General features: G+C 27.1%; 1 protein-coding gene across 1 annotated transcript; it reads right to left on the reverse strand.

Moving 5' to 3' along the window:
- Positions 1-6,844: 6,844 nt before the first annotated feature.
- LOC101512320 (agamous-like MADS-box protein AGL61) lies at positions 6,845-7,504 on the reverse strand. Its single transcript, XM_004502083.1, has one exon. The coding sequence runs from the start codon at positions 7,502-7,504 to the stop codon at positions 6,845-6,847; it is 660 nt and encodes a 219-aa protein (XP_004502140.1).
- Positions 7,505-19,709: the final 12,205 nt, after the last annotated feature.

Raw genomic sequence — 19,709 nt, forward strand, 5'->3', positions numbered from 1 at the left:
CAACCAAATTTTTGTTGTTGTAGGGCACATTGGATGCTATTTGCAATCAATGCGATCTCTGAAGTTGTATACTATTTAGATCCTTTGCACGACAATGACAACAATCACTCCAATATATAGACTATGTTCGACACGTAAGTAATGTGTTTGTTAATGTATAAATAATGTGTTTGTTAATGCTATAATAATCACATTTATTTATTCGATAGTGCTTTACAAGTTTTTCGAGCTCAAAGAAGTGCTACAATGTCGAAGCAAAAGTCTAATAACATCACATGGATTCCAATAAAAGTTTGAAATATATGCCTTTAAATTTTCATTTACAAATATATGCCTTTACAATCAATGCACAAATATTTTATTGACTTATATGTTTTATTTTATAGCGCCATCGTCAAACTAACAACATTGACTATGGGTACCATGTATTGCGATTCATGAAGGAGATTGTTGATAGGAATCAAACTATTATCCCAGAAACGGTATGGTATTTTCATTATTTGATTTTCATATATAAATTATGTATATATTTGATTCTAACTTATTAATGTTCAATTTTTATATTGAACATTACTTTGACAAATGCAGTCCAACATACTCTGAGAAAGATCTAATTGATTTAAAGGAAGACTGGTGTTAGTATGTGCTTGAAATAAAATTATTTGATTTACTGGGAAATAGCATGCTGCAAGGGATCTGAATATATGGTAGCTAGTTCTGTTATGTGTAATAATGTTAGTTATATGTATATGAATAAGGCACAATATCTGAATATGTATATGAATATGTGTTGTTGTACAATATCTGAATATGTATATGTAGTTATATGAATATGTGTTGTTGTACAATATTTAAATATGTATATGAATATAGTTCTGTTGTTGTGTAAATTAAGTTATAAAGTTAAGTTATATAGTTCTGTTTTTATGTACTGATTGTGAACTGATTTTAGATGAAAATGATTTTGGAAAAAGAATTAAAAGACACCGTTTTCTAAATAAATGGCATAAAAAACCAAAAAGCGGTTTTTAAAAATTTTATTTACAACGTTTTTAAATAAAACTAAAATAAGAATGCACCTTTTACGACGCTTTTTCAAATAAACGCTGTAAAAGGTGCATAATAATGCATATATTGAGTGCACATTTTACAGCGCTTTTTCGTATAAGCACCGTAAAAGGTGCATAATAATGCATATATTGAGTACACATTTTACAACGTTTATTTGAAAAAGCGCTGTAAAGGTGCATAATAATGCATTGAATGCACATTTTACAGTGTTTTTTATATAAGCGCTGTAAAAGGTACATAACAAGCGCGCAATATATTTACATTTTTTTATAGCGCTTTTTGATTTTAAAAAGCGTTGTTGTATCTTTTTACAGTTTACAACCTCGATTCTACAACGATTTTTTTTTTAAAAAAAAGTGTTGTAAATGGCTTAAAAAAAACGCTATAAAATCTTATTTTTCGCATATTGAGACTATAAAATATTTGAAAGCTAGCTTCAACATGATACCTAGAAATATAAAAACATAAACAGTGAATTAATTAAAATATAAGATAAATACTTAATTAAGATACTAGAAAAAAAATTAAAATAGCTACCGTCGTTGAGGGTTAGAGACGACCAATTTGATAGTAAATTTAATTATTACTTTTTTCTCGTTTGGACCGTCTCTAATTTTAATAGTTGTTTCCATTTTTTCTAGTAATGAATGTTTTAACTCAAGTAAGAAGAAAAAAAAAAAGAAGAAAATGCAAGTTTTGAACGGAGTGAAGGTGACACGAGTCAATAATCTCCCATAGCATTTCAGAGTTATTGTTAACTATGAAATAGTTGCAAACAAATTAAAATCACAATTGAACATGAACACAATAAATTAATTAATTAATTAATTAATTAATTAATTAATAAATAAATAAATAAATAAATAAATAAATAAGTAACAAAAATCAACAACTACAAAAAAAAAAATCATGAATTAGAAATAGTACGTTAGGTGGAGGAAGTGGGGCAGTGAGGTAGGTTTGATGAGTGATTGATTATTTTTTATTGTTATTACAAACAAGAAGAGTGGTTTCTGCAAAGATAAAATCATTAGAGTGAGAGACCAAGAAAATAAATAAATAAGTAAAAATAGAAAGAAAAGAAAATGCATTGGAGGAATAAAGAGAGACCAAAGGAAGAAAGGGGCAAGACCTTGAGTTCCAATCAAAGAAGCTCTTTGCTCCTCTCTGCCACACCTTGTTTTTTATTTGTAGTAACGTCTAATTGTGACACCAACACCATATAATAAGAACAATAGCATATAATATGCTATTTTTTTTTTTAATATAAAAAAATCATCCTAAATTTTTATTAAAAAAAAATAGCATATAAATGTGGTCTTCTCCTTCTTGAAACTTTTGTTTTGGGCCCTATGGCTTATTTATTTGAGACACAACTTTTTTTTTTTTTTTGGAGAAATATAAGATATCTATACATTATAATAAAGCAAACAGGATAAATTGGCAAGTTTGACACGTGTCAACAAACTAAAGTGTTAAGAAAATATAAGTTTCTATTAATAGGAATAATACGTGTTTATTCTTGAGAAGTTAATGGCCAATTAAAAAAATAAAAGGAATGAATTAAAAATAAAAAGGTTTTTTTTTTAAGAAAAGCATAAAACTTCTGTTACATCACGATCTTTGTCCACCATACAATTTAATGGTCAATTAAAAAATTAAAAATAAAATACAATACACCACGACTTACAGTTTTTTCATGTATCCGTTGAGAAGTTAATTGCCAATTAAAAAATAAAAAAAATAAATTAAAAATAAAAGATTTTTTTAAGACAAAAATAAAACTTCTATTACATGAGAAATGCAGAAGTGAATGACCAATTAAAAATAAAATATAATGCACGACCTGACATTTCACATTTCACGATTGAGAATTGAGTGGCCAATTGAAAGGTAATCTATACAATATAATATCTCTTTTTTTTAGAATAAAATTAAACTTATGTTACACGACTTTGTACATGCGTTAGTGGCCAATTAAAAAAATAAAAGAATAAAAATAAAAAGAATGGATTAAAAATACACTACACCACTACTTGAGGTTTAACTGTTGAGAATTTAGTGGCCAGTTAAAAAAGAAGAATAACAGCAAAATACAGTCACTAACATTACGACTTAGACAATTTTTGTAATTGTTTTTTAAACACTACTTTAGCAACCAGCTTCAAATTAATTTAATTAAAAAAATTATTTTATTTTACGAATTCTTTTAATACTCCGTTAACCGTCTATCTTCGTACTCTCTCATTTCTTGCGTCTCCCTTATAAATATAATTCATATTATCTATGTATACACAATTCTTTTTAAGTTTTCTTTATCAAAGCTTTCTTATTCATCTTTATCTAATGTCTGAAACAAAAATCATATTTTGTTGCTTTGCGAATGTGGTTTCTATCTTGATCTCCTCAATGTCAAACAAAACTTTTCATTTGATGCAATGAAAATAGTATTGAGATTAATATTCGTGAGCTTTTATTTCTCGATTTGAGATTAATATTTCTGGTGAAACTATGTATTTGTTCGGGTTGCGTCTAGCAACTTTCTGTCTGAAACAAAAATCATATTTTGTTGCTTCAATTTCTCCAAGAAATGAGTCATGGAATTTGGTTGTTAGAGTGTGCGAATGTGGTTTTTGTCTTGATCTCCTCAATGTTAAACAAAACTTTTATGCCATGGAGATAGTACTGAGATTAATATTTGTGAGCTTTTATTTATCGAATTAAGATTAATATTCTTAGTGAAACTATGTAGTTATTCGTGTTGCGCCTAACAATATGTTCACATGAATTAATTACTTGAATTGGTAAAAAAATTTCAATCTATGATTGTTATTTTATATTGTTTTGTTATGCATATATATATTTTGTATTGTTTATGTTTCTTAATTTTGTATGTGTATATGTATATTTCTATCATCTTATATAACATTTGTCTTAATAACTCCGATTTTAAATTCACTCATAAATAGTTAACAAATTGTACATTTGTATATTTATATTTCTATTCTCTTATACAAGATTTGTCTTAATAACTCCGATTTTAAATTCTCTCATAAATAATTGTTGCCCGTCCTAATAATTTTGATTATAAGTTGTCTAATAAATAATTTATTTAAGTAAATATAAAATTTATTTAGAGCCATAAATTCAATTAAATTTTCAGAATATTGAAGAGAAAAATAATAATTTATTTAAGAAAATATAAAATTTATGTAGGAATTAAAGAAACAATTCACTTCATCGATTTCAAACACTATTTTATCAAGTTTAAAAACTATTATACTATACATTTTATATTCTAAATTTATTATTAAATATCACGCAAATTCAAAAGAATTCAAAAGATTCATGAAACATTAATGAAGATATTTTGTGAGTAGTACTAAAATGAAAGGTATTTTGCCCACTTATACAGCAAATGCTGAATAATAAAAATAAAAATTCACTATTAAGTTATTTACTCATCTTTACATTTACTTATTTTATATATGTCCATGTCCATTATTTTAAAAATTCTTATTTCATCTAATCTAATTATTTAATATTTTTTAATAATTATTGTTTTTATTTGTATAAAATTAAAAGTATTGTTTTGTAATAAGTTTTTTGGAAAGAAATAAAATTCTTTGTAGAATTAAAAAATAAGGCATGGTGTTGGAGTCATACTTTTCATCAATAACATTGAGCGTATAAGAAAGTAGTTTTTAAGTTAAGTTATAATTAGATTTTTTTAATTTTTTAATTTTAAATTATTTTTTTTAAGTCAACTTATTTTTTTAATATCAATAAAATAAAATATATAAAATTTGATATATATATATATATATATATATATATATATATATAAACTAATATAATAATTTATTTATTAAAATCGTTGTTTCCGTGCGACGCACGAGTTACAAACTAGTATTATTATATTCGGAGAATTCTTATGTTATATGTTTATATTTTGTAATATCATTAAATAAATATATAAATCCAAATTTTGATAAACAAAAAACAAATCCAATCATCAACAATAGTACTAATATTAAGTGATGATGAACCTTTGAAACTCTCATTTACACTTTTTAGAAGAAAAAGGATTCATTGATAAAACTTTGGCCTTGCATGCAGCACAAACCAAATTAATAACCCAATCTTCGAAAATTAATAATCTCATCTTATTGTTTTATTCATTTTTTATAAACTTAATGCTTTATTCATTTTAACATCAAGTTTAAGATAAGAAGTTATAAAATCTTCAATTTTAATGCATGATATATGAAACCCGGTTATTCTCCTTGTCGGATAATATTAGCTTAAACCTTGTTGGATAATATTAACTTATATTTGGTTTTACAGTATCAAAAAATAATTTTAGAGATCTAAAATTGATTTTAATGTATTTGAGTGTTTTTAAGTATAATTGAGTTTGTCTCAAGTAACTATTTTAATATGAAGTTAGAATATGTAGATTTTGCTTCTAAAACTGATTTTTTGTTTCAGATTTGTGATCACTCAACACTTCACATAAATGATGTCGACTTAAATCATTTTACTTTCAATTTACTATTAGTCAAAATCAATTTATTTAAAATTAATTTTTAACATATCAAAACCAAATACACTCTAAAAGATTTTGACATTTGGAAAATCTAAACTTCATTTGTTTCAAAATAACTATCACATTTGCAAAAGAAAAATTCTCAAAAAGACTGTAACTTTTAATTTCCAATGTAATTTTAATTATTTTTCAAATTATACTATATAATTAATATAATGTGTATTACTTTCAAACTATTATTTTCAATTTTAAATTTATGATAATAAAAATACATCAATAATTAATAAAAATAATTATTAAAAAATTTCTCTTTTATTTATTAATTATTTTTCTTAATTTATATAAAATAATCAAATACATTCATATTAAGACCGAGAGAGTTACAATTACGAAATGTTAAGCACACTAGAACATTTTGACTTTTGAAAAATCTATAATAATTATGAGAGGTTAATATATACTTTATGACAATATAAACAATCATTATATTGATTGAACTCACATAAAGTAATTGGATTCAAAGGATTTCACCAGAGTCGTTAGAACAACAATACTAATAAAAATTGTGTGGAATAGATAATTCGACCTTTGAATTTTATTTTCTTGTTTGTATTTCAAGATAACAAACACAACTATAATATGCACAATCAGAAAAGAGTGGAACAAGTAGATTTAGTGCTGAAAAAGCCACAAAATAGATGGAATGAAAGCAAGGTTAAGTGTGAGACGCTATGTACATAAGTTGTCTTTTATCCGCATTTTGTCTTTTATCATTTAATTTTTTTTTTACTTATGTTATACTTAATTTAGTAGTACTCAAAAATCCATAACGAAGTTAATGGACTCATTGTCTAAATTCTTTCATTGGCGTGTTTGAAGAAAAAAAAAATTCATCATTGAAAATTAAGAATGAGTAACTGATTGATCGATTAACTGTTTGAGTTTGATGACCTCTGATCCTAAATTCCAAAAGAAAAATTATACTATTCAACTACTACTTTTTTTTTTCTTTCTATTTGATTGTAGATATCTACCCAATAATAAGAACAATCCAATCAATGATAAAGAAAAAGTTTATTTCCAATGAGTCTTTTGATGAAAGGACAAATTATTATATTCATTGTTAACACACAAAACAAAAAATATGAAGTAAATAAATAATAGTGAGATACTATCATGTAATTCACTTTTCAGGTCCAAAACCAAGCCATAAGAAATAGAAGCTCAAAGATATCCATGTCGAAAACCAAGATAATAGGCATTAGGAAATGTGGAAGCAATGTTAATCCCTACACCCGGTTTGTTCTCAAAGGCATCATAATGTCCAAATCCATTAGCTCCAATATTTGGTGAAGAGAAGTTGGTTTGTTCTATCATGCATTTGCTAGCAAATTTTCCAATATTCTTCTTTAGGTCCTCAATAGAGACCTTTAATTGGAGCAATTCTTGCAAACCAAGCTCATCAATAGGGCTTTCCCACCAAAATTGTCTTTGCCTAGCTTTCCTCACATTATCTATCTCTTCTCCTTGCTTTTTCTCAATCTCTAGATGGCTAAGAAGTTGAGTTAGTTGCATGTTGAGATCTCGAACATTAGCATTTCTATGAGCCTCAACAAGTTGGTGAGAACTAGAATCTTGTGGAGGGTTTCGACTCAAATAACGATCAACAATAGACTCAACTTCTGGATGACCAAAAGAGAATGCCTTATCAGCCGGAGAGAAAACCACAATTGCAATCTCCACTCCACAAAGAGTGCAAAGTTCACTTGCCTTCTTGAAGAGTCCTGAACGACGCTTAGAAAATGTAACTTGCAAATGACTTTTTTTAGGTATTTTTTCAATTGGGATTTTTTGACGACCTAAACTTGACTTTTTCTTTGACATAATGTAACGAAAATAGACAACTAGAAAGGAAAAAAAAGAAGGAGGAGAAAAAGGAAGATGACTTATGCTTTGGTGGTTGTGTTCCCATAGTGGAAATTATAAGGTGAGTATATATATTGCTAAATCTTTGATTTACATCTAACCCAATTAATTTTCCTTTTTGTATGTTTTATTACTTTTTATTATTAGTCCAAAACTAGGAAGTTATATAATCTTTGATCTTAATACCCTATTCAAGTATGAAACGGAATTAGTTGGCACTATAAATTACTTTTTTTGGGAAATTTACTCTTACCATATTACAATACATTTAATTATTGATATTATTATAAGGCGGTCTTTTTATGATTTTATAAATAAAATTAGTTTTAGTTCAAAATAATATTTCTAAAATATATCACAATTGATTAATTAATTTTTACATTATAGAGTAATTTTAATGTTTTTTTATGAAGTTGGAAAAATTAAACCTATGAAAAAAAGTTATCAAGGTTAGATGAATATGGAGTCGTGGATTGAACTCTCCTTGCACTAATTTATTTTAATAAAAAAATATTAATATTTTTCATTAAAAAATAAAAGAAAATGGATACTCCCTTTTTCCTTAAATTTAATTAGATTTTCTTAAAAAAAATTGTTTATCCTTTTTTTATTAGACTAGGTTTAAATTGTTCATATTACAGTAATTATTTTATATAAAATACTCTTATTGATTTTGTTCTTTATTAGTTTTTCTTACACGATGTAATCTTATCAAAAATATGTTAGACTTTAAATGTTAGGTTGGTGGAAACATGCAAAAAATAATATATATTGATAGTTGTGGCCTTAGACATAGGCGAAAGAGATGGATGGCCGTCTAAAGTCTCATTTTTTTAGAGGTACCAAAACAATTATTTTTACTTTGTAATAAATAATTATACTCATATATTTGATAATAATAATTTTAGTTCTAGATTTAAACTCCCTAATTAGGTGTTAGTCTTTCAATTTATTGTTATATTCATATTCATCAAACTCATTTTTTGATTTGTATATTATAGTTTTATATTTTTGTCTACTTGTTGACTAGTTCACTAATTGTTTGAATATATTGTATGAAAAATGACATTTTGGTTGTCTAAGGCAAAAAAGGAATAAACAAATTGATAATGAATTTTTAAAAAGTGCTCTTGTTACATTTTTATTAAACATTCTATAATTCTCAGCAAATTCACGTAGTTTAATTATACTTTGAAGCTAAAAATTTAGAGAATGAAATTATTCCTACTTCTGTTGATGAACAACCAAGTCAATCTATTTTATCAGACATTTATGATTCAATAATATGGAATAATCATAGAAGTGACTTACAAGATGGATCAATAAAAAATGATCGTTAAAGAGATATGTCAATTAAAAATGATCTTAAATGATACTTTTGATAGAGACGTTTCAAATCATCATTATATATTTCATTGAACAATATTAAAATTAAAATACGTTTTTTTAAATTAAAAATTGTTAATAAATTTTATTTTTGATCTACTATGTAAGAAAATAGATTAAATAATAATGCTTTGATTTTTACTGAAAATAAATTTTTAGAGAATCTTGATCATGAAAGTATTATTGATGATTTTAAAAGAAAATTAAAAAGAAAATGAGATTGAAATAATCACAAGGACACCAATTTATTAGTTTGCTCAGATACACATAATTCCCACAGAGACCCTAGATATTGGAATTATGATCCTTATTACAATTTTGGAAAACTAATAAACATTATTGATAACTTTATTGTTATTAACCAATTTAATTATTTTTCATAATATTTGTTAATTATAAGAGAATCAAATTCTCTACCCGGATCGGCCTTCTAATCTAAATCAATTATAATGAGAGTTTAAAACTAATTCGATTGATAGGCAATTTAAGTTTTCAAATTGATGGTTGAGGTTACTTGCTGACGTGTACTTCCATTATATAGAATATGGATTAAAATTATTTTTATGTTAATTTTACAGAGAATAAAAATTATATTATTTTTAAAAAATTAAAAATAAAATGTTAAAATTTTGTATAGATTAAAAATATATATAACCTTAGAGAGATAAGTACAATTTATGGATCCATGAATAACTAGACTCCGATCTGATAAAGTTTTCTTAGAGGTTACGGCCACATATGAATACACGTAAAATCTTAAGTAAATTTGAAGCCTCGCACAACTTTTTAAATATGCAAGTTTTATAAATCATATTTGTTATATAAATATATTTCCTTCAGTTAAAAATAATAGATAAATATATTTCCTAAACTTTTTTTTATGAGTTAAAATTTTTTCATAGAAGTTAATTCCCATTCAAAACAAATTTAACAATGTGATGTGCTAAGACCCATTCTTTTTAAAATGTTTGATTTCTTAGCAAAAATGATATTTTTTTCCTTTGAAGTTTGTAATTATAATTGGTCAACAAAATATTTTCCATTGATTCATATAAATATTTTTCATTCGGACACAATGGAAAATTTATATGTATTCATTCCAATTATGGTATACGCATTATTAAGAGGATTTTTATATCGAATATTAATGTTGACAATTGTTTGTGTTCTTTCTTAACGTTTTGGACAATCAGCTGCACAACAATATATTGAATAATATATTATCATTAGGGGTGAAAATAGGTTAGAGTAGGTTTTGTAGGGTCTTGAGTCTCACATATTTTGTGTATTCATTTATTCTCTAATATTTATTCAAAGAGTAAAAAATATTATTTGATTGAAGTTTTTGATAAATTTATTATAATTTCATTTTTTTATTATTAGATCGTGTGATCCAATATAAAGTCGAGAACTGTTAAAATTAAAAGAACATTTACCTATATTTTGACACATTAGTTATCCTATATTCATTTCTAAGACTCAACGTGACGTTTTTATAATCTAACAAAAGTTATAATCGTATTTAAAAGTTTATTACATGATATTATTTTATATAAAATTCATTTAAATTTGAGTTAACCGCCACCTATCAAATAATTTAGTTAAAAAAATTATGTACAAATACTCCCATTATGACGACTCAACTTATTTTAAAAACTAAGAAATACTAACATCGAATTTTACTCTATAACCACTTTTTTCTCTCCATATTTTTTAACCATTATTTATCTCCATATTATTTCAAAATGTGAAAATATATCACAGTGATACAAAATGCACGCACCTTTATGCTCAGAAAACATAAAAAGTAATATTTTTAAGAAGTAAAGAAGTCATTTGGTTTGGTTGCCGGTTTTTTCATTGTTTAATTTTAAATGTTTAAAAATAAAACGTGTTCCAAAATTTCATGTATTTGTAGAATGTAAATTTAACAAATCTAACTTTTGAATCTTAATATAATCTTGGTAATCGTTTATATAAAATTATAAATAGTTTTTTTTAGAGATTTTATTCTGCACTTCTACACGTAAACCTCTCACCCATGTAATTAAAGTGAGAATATATTTTTATTCTTTTAATTATGTATAAAATCTTTAATTTTTTACTACCTCTTTCGAAACTTTAAAGAATTCACTATAACTTTCAAAAATTTCCAAATTTTCGAAATAAAAAAAGTAAGTGGAACTCGAATGTTTCATACCTTCGAAATAAAAACTTATAAATTTTCGAAAGTTTCGTAATAGAAATTTTCCAAATTTTCAAAAGTTTAGAGCAATCTCAAACTTTCGAAATTAAATTTCTTTAGATTTTTCAAAACTTTTGAAAGTTTGAATGTTTTGAAACGTTAAATTGCTTTTCAAAACTTTCTAAATTTTCGAAATAAAAAGAAAGTAAGTAGAAACATTCGAAATTGAAATTTTTAAGATTTTTCAAAACTTTTGAAAGTTTGAATGTTTCGAAATGTTAAATTGAATTTCAAAACTTTCTAAATTTTTTAAATTTTGCTGAAAGTTTCGAAATGTAATATAATTTTTAAAAAATAATTAAATTTTTTATTTTAAATATTGTATTTATAATGTTAGTATTAATTAAGTTTTGATATATTTTTTTTAAATCATGTATAAGTTTTGATATATTTTTTTACAGATAAATTCACCACTGATCAGGTAATCTTAATGATAATTGATTTTATAAGTTTTAGTTTTTAATGTATAGACATATGTTGATGTTTTATTTAAAATATATTTTGTAGATATTTTCCTCTCGAGAAGTTGTATTTGAATGGACAAAAACTATTGGAAGACAAAATGGAATAATAATTGTTACCATTCAATCTGATAAAGCTACCAGAAAGTGATGAAGAAAAGACAAAATAATTTTAAGATTCGAAAGAGGTGGAAGATATAAATCAAAGTCAAAATCAACAATAACTTGTTCTCACAAGGAAATAAAATTTGTCAATGACATGATAAAGTATAAGCTTGCACCAGGATTCATTTTGAATGCTTTGAAAGAGAAAAATAAAGCGAATCTCACAATTTCAACTCAAATATATAAAGTTAGAAGTACTTATCGATCATCTGTGAGAGGTTCGTACACAGAAGTGCATTATCTCTTGAAGTTAATACAAAATGAAATTATGTACATTGGAAAAGAAGACAGAATGATTCAGATGTTTTGAGAGACATATTTTGGACGCATCCTGATTGTATCAAGTTTTTAAACATGTTTCATTTTGTTTTGATATGTGATAGCACATACAAAACAAATATATATCGATTACCAGTGCTTGACATTTTATGTTGCATTTTCTTACTTGGAACTAGAACGACAAGATAACCTCGTCTAGGCATTTGAAAAGGTAAGACAATTATTCGTATATGATAATTTAATTTCTAAAGTTATTGTGACATATATAGATCTTGCCATGATAAATGCTATTGGTGTTGTATTTCCTACTTCAATCAATTTGCCATGTCGTTTTCATTTTGAAAAAAATGATTGGGCAAGATGCAAACAATATGTAACAAATGATAGACAAGATCAGGTAATGGATTTATGAAAGAAAAAAATTGTATTTTCGACTAGTGTGGAGGAGTATGATCACCACTTGCAATACTTTGAGCTAGTGTGTGCCAATAGTATCATTTTTGTTGATTATGTTAAAGATTTATGGTTGACACCTTACAAAGAAAGATTTGTCCTGGCTTAGACCAATAGATTGATGCATGTAGGGAACACCACGTCAAACAGGTACTATTAAATTATGATTTGTTTTGTTTAAGAAATATGATTTAGTAATTTATGTGATTTGTTTTAATTTGTATAATTTAATTTATTTGTAGAGTTGAATTTGCTCATTGGAGATTGAAACACATGCTGCAAACTAGTAATGAAGACTTGTAAAAGTTGGGATAATGTGAATATGATGTTGAAGAATCAAATGTGTACATTCAAATGTGTACATTCAAATCGTCTTTTCATAAAACCATTATTGATGTTGAGAACGAATATAATTCACCATTTTATCAAAGATTACATCATTGTGTATCAAGGAAGTGGTTAAAAAAATTGAAAAACAATTGAAGAAGGTAACGATTGTAGGTATTGACAAAAAAAAAAGTGGTTGCTCAATCATAAAAACTCATGGGTTATTTTGTGCTTGTGAGTTGGCAAATTTACAAATATCTGATAATGTTGTCCATTTAGATAGCATTCATGTTTTTTGGAGAAAATTAAGCATGAAGCATGGATTGAAGGATAAAGAATCTTTATCATAATATGACTTTTTATAAGAGTGGGAGGCAATGAAAGCATACATGAAGACACAAGATATTGTTGGTCAAAGGATATTCAGGGCAAATGTGTGTGAACTTGTATTTTCACATACAACAGCAATGCGTCCACCACCTGATAAAGTGAAAACCAAAGGAGCTACTAAAAAGAGAAAAGAATTTGATGTTCCTCGTGATCCTTCATATTGGAAGTATGTTGATGCCTCTCAAGAATATTCAAAGCAACCATCTTAGTGTGCTGCAAATCAATCATCTCAGCGTTCTGCAAAACAACCATCTCAACATCATGCAAAGCTACCATCTAAGATACATTTTCCTACTTTTATTCATCAATATATCGGGGATATAATAGATGTTGTGTCTGATTGAAATTGTGGGTATCGTACTGTAACATTCCGCTTTTTCGAGACCTTAACTAACGAAACTCTAAATATAAAAATACAAATTCGTTTTTTATTTATTTATGATTATCTTAAATACTCATTTACCTTAAAATCCACTAATAACATTTTTAGCTATATTTTTAAAAATAATGAGTTAAAGTATTTGCAATTACTAAAAGTAAAATTAATACGTTAAACAAAAGAAACTCCTACAGCCAAAAATCTTGACGTTTTACTACCCAAACATAAATCCTAGTTGGTCATAAACTTTGGCTTTGTGGAAAACTCGCCAAACAAGTCTAATACTGGCACAAAAGTCTCTCGGAGCCTCCAACTGCATGCTATTGTACTTCATCACATTTCTCTTGATCGTAACATTATTCGTTCAAGTAACACTACATTTGACGTCCTGTCAAATGTAAGGGTCGTCTCCAAATAACAAACACAGAGCATATATGCATGAATATATAGTTGTTATAGCAAAAATATAAATAAATCATATACTTCATTTAACAATTAAAAATCACAATGCACCAAAAATACAAATCAACCAAAATGCACAACCTATTTGTTAGATTATATGTCAATGCATGATTCCGGAATATCACCTCACCCGCAAGGGCTTCGTGGGTCCTTCCAAGCAACACCACTAACTCAAAATCTCTGCAAGGATCTGTGGGCTCCAACCAATTATGAACGCACCACACAACTTTGGGCTACAACCAATTATAGACGCACCACACAATTATGAATACATGAATGTAGACATTTTTGTTAGTAACAATATAGATCACTCAACCAGAGCGTCCAAAATAAATCAACCTTGTACTAAACCAACCTAGTTTAGACACAACGTAATCACCTTGAATAACCACAACATGTCAAACACAACCATCATAACAACGTATCATATAACTTTCATTTTCCACAATTTGAACACGTCAAGCACAACCATTATTAATATTCATTTTGAAGATAACGCACAAACAGAACCAATACACAACCTCACAGTACATTTATATCACATATAATTCACGTAGGAAAGCGAATAGAGTGATGCCCTTACCGATATGAGTTTCGTTATTAAAATTCTCACGCAGCGGTCTTTGCTCCAAATATATGACACCTTCACAAATTAATTTACTTCTCACTTAGTGTCAAAACTTTTTAGTTTTATTTTTTATAGATTGACGTACAAAATCTATTACTAGTGTGATCGTTATTACAATAATAATGAGATAGTAGAGTTCCTAATAATATATGGTATTAAGAACTTTCATTCCCTTTACTGTGTAACAATTGATCCTTCTAACACATTCTTTACTTTATCTTAACATCATAACATAAATATAGTATCATTCCCTTTTTTGTGTAACAATTGATCCTATCGTCTAACTCATTTACTACTTTATCTAAACATCATAACACAAATATAATACTTATATTCCTGATAGTTAATTAAAATAAAGATATAATTAGAGAGACATATTCATCGATCAATTTTATTCTATTTTATTTTATTTTTTTAAAATATCAATAAGGGGTTTTGTTCTACTACCAATAAAATGCTTATATAAAGTTAATACGATCATAAAGAATTCTTACTTGAGGGGATGAATCACTAACTCCTTTACTTCTTGAATTTCTTCATTTTTCTTTCCTAAACCATTTTTTTCCTTTTTTTTTTCTTTCTATATCGCAGAGGCGTTTGTGTATGGAATGCGTCAGTTTTGTTTTTTTCCTTTCTATCAGAAGTGGGGAACGTGATATTTCAACATTAGCTCATTAAGACTCTAATTATTCACTCATCAGTTTAACGTAAATTTTGTTTTTTTCTTTTTCGATTCATGCTTTTATTATTATTATTATTATTATTATTATTATTATTATTATTATTATTATTAATATTATTATCAAAAAAATTAAAATAACACAATACAATAGTAACTATCACCAACAATTTCTAGAATAATTATCTCTACTCCTAATAAGGTAAAATATAAAAATAAAATGAAATGCCTGGATGTTCCACGTACAATTGCAACATTATTTGGTTGGATCGAAGAATTTTCGCCTTTAGTTCGAACACAGTTGGATAAAGAGATTAATCTACATCATTATTTGTAATCCAATGATTTTTATGACAATATTGAAACAGTGCAGAATTCATTGAGTATTTCTAGTTTGGGTGGTAAAGAAAAAGATAAATGGATGACTATACTAGAGTTGAGTTACGTGATACCATATGCATAATCTCGGGTTGTCATATAGCACAACCAATGCAGCGTACCCCATACATAATCCCGACAGCCATCTAAATCAATGAACAAACTAATTTATTTCGCCTTCACACAAATGTATGTCTTGTTGGCAAAAATAATGCTGTCAACTAAATGCAATAGGTACGTTTTAGCGGCACATTCAAACATGTTAATTTGAATGAGTCGTCTATATAAATCACACAACCAATGCAATCTATATTGTGCACATTTGTTATAGTTAATCTCAACAACGACTTTCTCTCAGAATGCGCTTAACAACTCATGTGCAACTCTAGTAGCATTATTATTGTTCATATTTATTGGTGCATCGAAAAACTTAGGCTTAATTGCAATTTTAGTTTCTCTATTTTTACTAATTCACGAAATTGGTCCCTCTATTTTGGTCTTCCCTTCTGATTTTTTAACTAATAAATGACAACGTAAGATATTTTAAATAACGTGACATATGATACGATATTGTAAAATGATTAATACCCATGAAATTGGAATAAAACGCAGTAAAAACTTAGCTTTCAACTTCAGAATTTTTTTCATATTTTTAATTTAATTAATGACATATGAATAATTAATGCATCTAGATGGTTCTATATCATAGAATTATATGTATTTTCATTAAAAATATGTCAATTCCGCATTTTTTAGTTAAAAAATTTGAGTGAGAGACCAAAATTGTCGACTTTTAAAATAGGGGGACTATTTCCATGAATTGGTAATAATTGAGGTACTAAAACTACAATTAAGCCAAAAAATTAATGCGGGCTAATGTGATTGCCATCTCTCCAAATGGCATGTGAAAGAAATTGATCTCTCTATGTCATCTTTCTACAAAGGCAGATATTATACCAGCATCAGTCATCATCAAGTAAGTTGAAGACAAATGTATCAGCCTAGGTTGTTGAATTCAACGTTGTACATCATTTGTTATCGGTACTTCAACAAACTTTTTAAGCTTCAAACCATGTGTGATCACCTTCAACAAGCCACGATCTTATGAGTAATTAAAAAACATAATAAAATCATTTACTAAATTTCATTGAAAAAATATACTAAATATAATTTATACTTATTGTTAATTAAAAAATTAATTAATTAAAGTGTACATCTCCTTCTCCTATCCTCTGAGTCACATAGTGTTCATATTGTGTCGACACAGATGTCATCAATGGTCCTCTGGGAAATCCAGGCTGCTGAAGCTACTCTTCGACGTGATGTTCAAGGTCATGACCCTGCTTTTCTCAGGCTCCTAAACATATCGCTCATGAACATCCTCGTAATCCATATGTTCAGATTCATGGACATCCTCCTGAATATCCTCTTGAACGTCTTCGCCATTAACACAACTTATACGACAATGCTGACGAGGTAGACAGTTTGCTTCATTTCTCCGTCTATGAGATGTTGTAGGTGGAACTCTATATGCTATATCGTCCCTACTCCCTCTTCCAACACCTCTAGCAATAGTACGGATAATTTTCCCGAGTGCTCCTCTGATTCTAGGCATTAAAAAATTTAGTTAACATAACTATTATATCAATAATTAAAAAAATTTAAAAATTTCAAAAATTTCAAAAAATTTCAAAAGTTTTAAAATTTTCGAAATTTTTCTGTTTCGAATTGTTCAATCCATGGGAGTTTCTAGTTATACAACGACACACGTCTTTGTCGTTAACGAAATAGTTAACTCTCTCATATAATGGATTATTGGATATATGTTCTTCGTGACCTTTATTTGTCTCAAATGATCATTTTATCTTAGTAATTTGCAACTTCAACATCTCATTGATATCATTTCATGCCTTATAGGAATCTCATTTACTGTGTTTCAAAAATTTCTTCAATGAATAGAGATTCAACCCTAATATTCAAACATAAAAAATAAAAATAAAATATTTGATATTATTTCAATAAAAAATATATCAAACATGCATGTTTAATCCTAAACATGTATAAATAAATAAAACAAAATGCAAAGTTTTAATGACATACCTATTAATTGTAATATTTCCTAGATGCAACACTCGATTGGTTCATGCTTCAACAAATCTTTTATTGTGAGGAATCAACTATGTGTCTCTGACGTAATCAAAGAAAATAATATTATTGACACATGTGTGTTCAAATCTTTGAAGAAGTTCCTCGTACACCTTAACTTCATAACAATAAATAATTTTCCTCCACAAATCTAGAATAGACTCATGCATGTCCTTTTTCAATATATATTGTTTGCATTTGACTCCAACATTTTTATTGATATGAAGTTGACAAAGTAAATTTATTGAAGATGAAAATACAATTTCAATTGCATTCATCAAAGCAAATTCTATGTCACTCATGATCATTTGAGGAAATGTGGCATTTGAAACAAACAACTCTTTTAACTTCTTCAATGTCCAACAAAATTATTTTTGAAGCTCACAGTCAATGTCAACTTAGTTGAAGCTACATCAACAATTTCAAACAACGGTAACTTATACTTGTTTTTTAAGGTGTTATCCATGATCAATACAAGAGAGAACATGTTCAACAAAGTAATGGAGTCTGGGTGTGTCCAAAACATGTATCTCACAACGTTGAAGTCTTCGTATTTCCTATTCCAACAACCATACTTCTCGGCTCCAACTAACTTTAATAGATGTTGCATATGAATTATAGGCATTTTCAAATTGTTCCAGTATGTGATTCGTCACTTATAAATTTGAGAGATATTAGTCATATTCTCCTTATCTCGATTTTTCGAAGATGACAAGATGTGTCTCGGTGCAACATGATACTTTGTCAGCTTGTCAATGTCAACTTAGTTGAAGCTACATCAACAATTTCAAACAACGGTAACTTATACTTGTTTTTTAAGGTGTTATCCATGATCAATACAAGAGAGAACATGTTCAACAAAGTAATGGAGTCTGGGTGTGTCCAAAACATGTATCTCACAACGTTGAAGTCTTCGTATTTCCTATTCCAACAACCATACTTCTCGGCTCCAACTAACTTTAATAGATGTTGCATATGAATTATAGGCATTTTCAAATTGTTCCAGTATGTGATTCGTCACTTATAAATTTGAGAGATATTAGTCATATTCTCCTTATCTCGATTTTTCGAAGATGACAAAATGTGTCTCGGTGCAACATGATACTTTGTCAGCTTGTCAACATGTTTCTTATCTTCTTCTTTTAAGCGTCCCACAAATACATTATTCTCAAAAGTAACGCATGGTTGTAATATTCACACATTAAACTAATAATTCATCATTCACCATTCTTCAATGCTCTCGGTCTAAGTTTAAGCAGACAACTACACATTTTAATTGAATAATAACAGATACTCGAGTTTGTCGATCAATCTCTTTTGCTCATGATATGACAGTTTTGTGGATGTCCGAGACAAATTTATACATAATGATTTTTCATCCCTACTTCAAAAAAAAAATTAAAAAATAATCTAGAGTAAAAAAAAAATTATGTACCAAAAATTTCAAACTATCAAAAAATTTCATCAACAAACTCTCTGGTACACATGTACCATATTTGTTAAGAAAAAATTTTACATGCTAAAATTTTTTGTCAGAAGAGTACGATTTTAGAGCAATTTTTTTATCTTGAAATAAATGCAAAAGAAATAAATAAAATTGAATTTTTTATACATTGAGAGATCCAAGTCAGTCTAATTGACAAATGAGATTACATGAAACATTGAAAACTGACATCCTGAACTAAGTGAAGGCAACAAACTGACATCCCAATGATTTGCTTGGATAATGAGCAAACCCCAAAAATATTCTTACAATAAAAAATACATTTGACAAAATACTCAGATG

This window comes from Cicer arietinum, chromosome 5, assembly GCF_000331145.2.
Source record: "Cicer arietinum cultivar CDC Frontier isolate Library 1 chromosome 5, Cicar.CDCFrontier_v2.0, whole genome shotgun sequence".
Lineage (NCBI taxonomy): Eukaryota > Viridiplantae > Streptophyta > Magnoliopsida > Fabales > Fabaceae > Cicer > Cicer arietinum.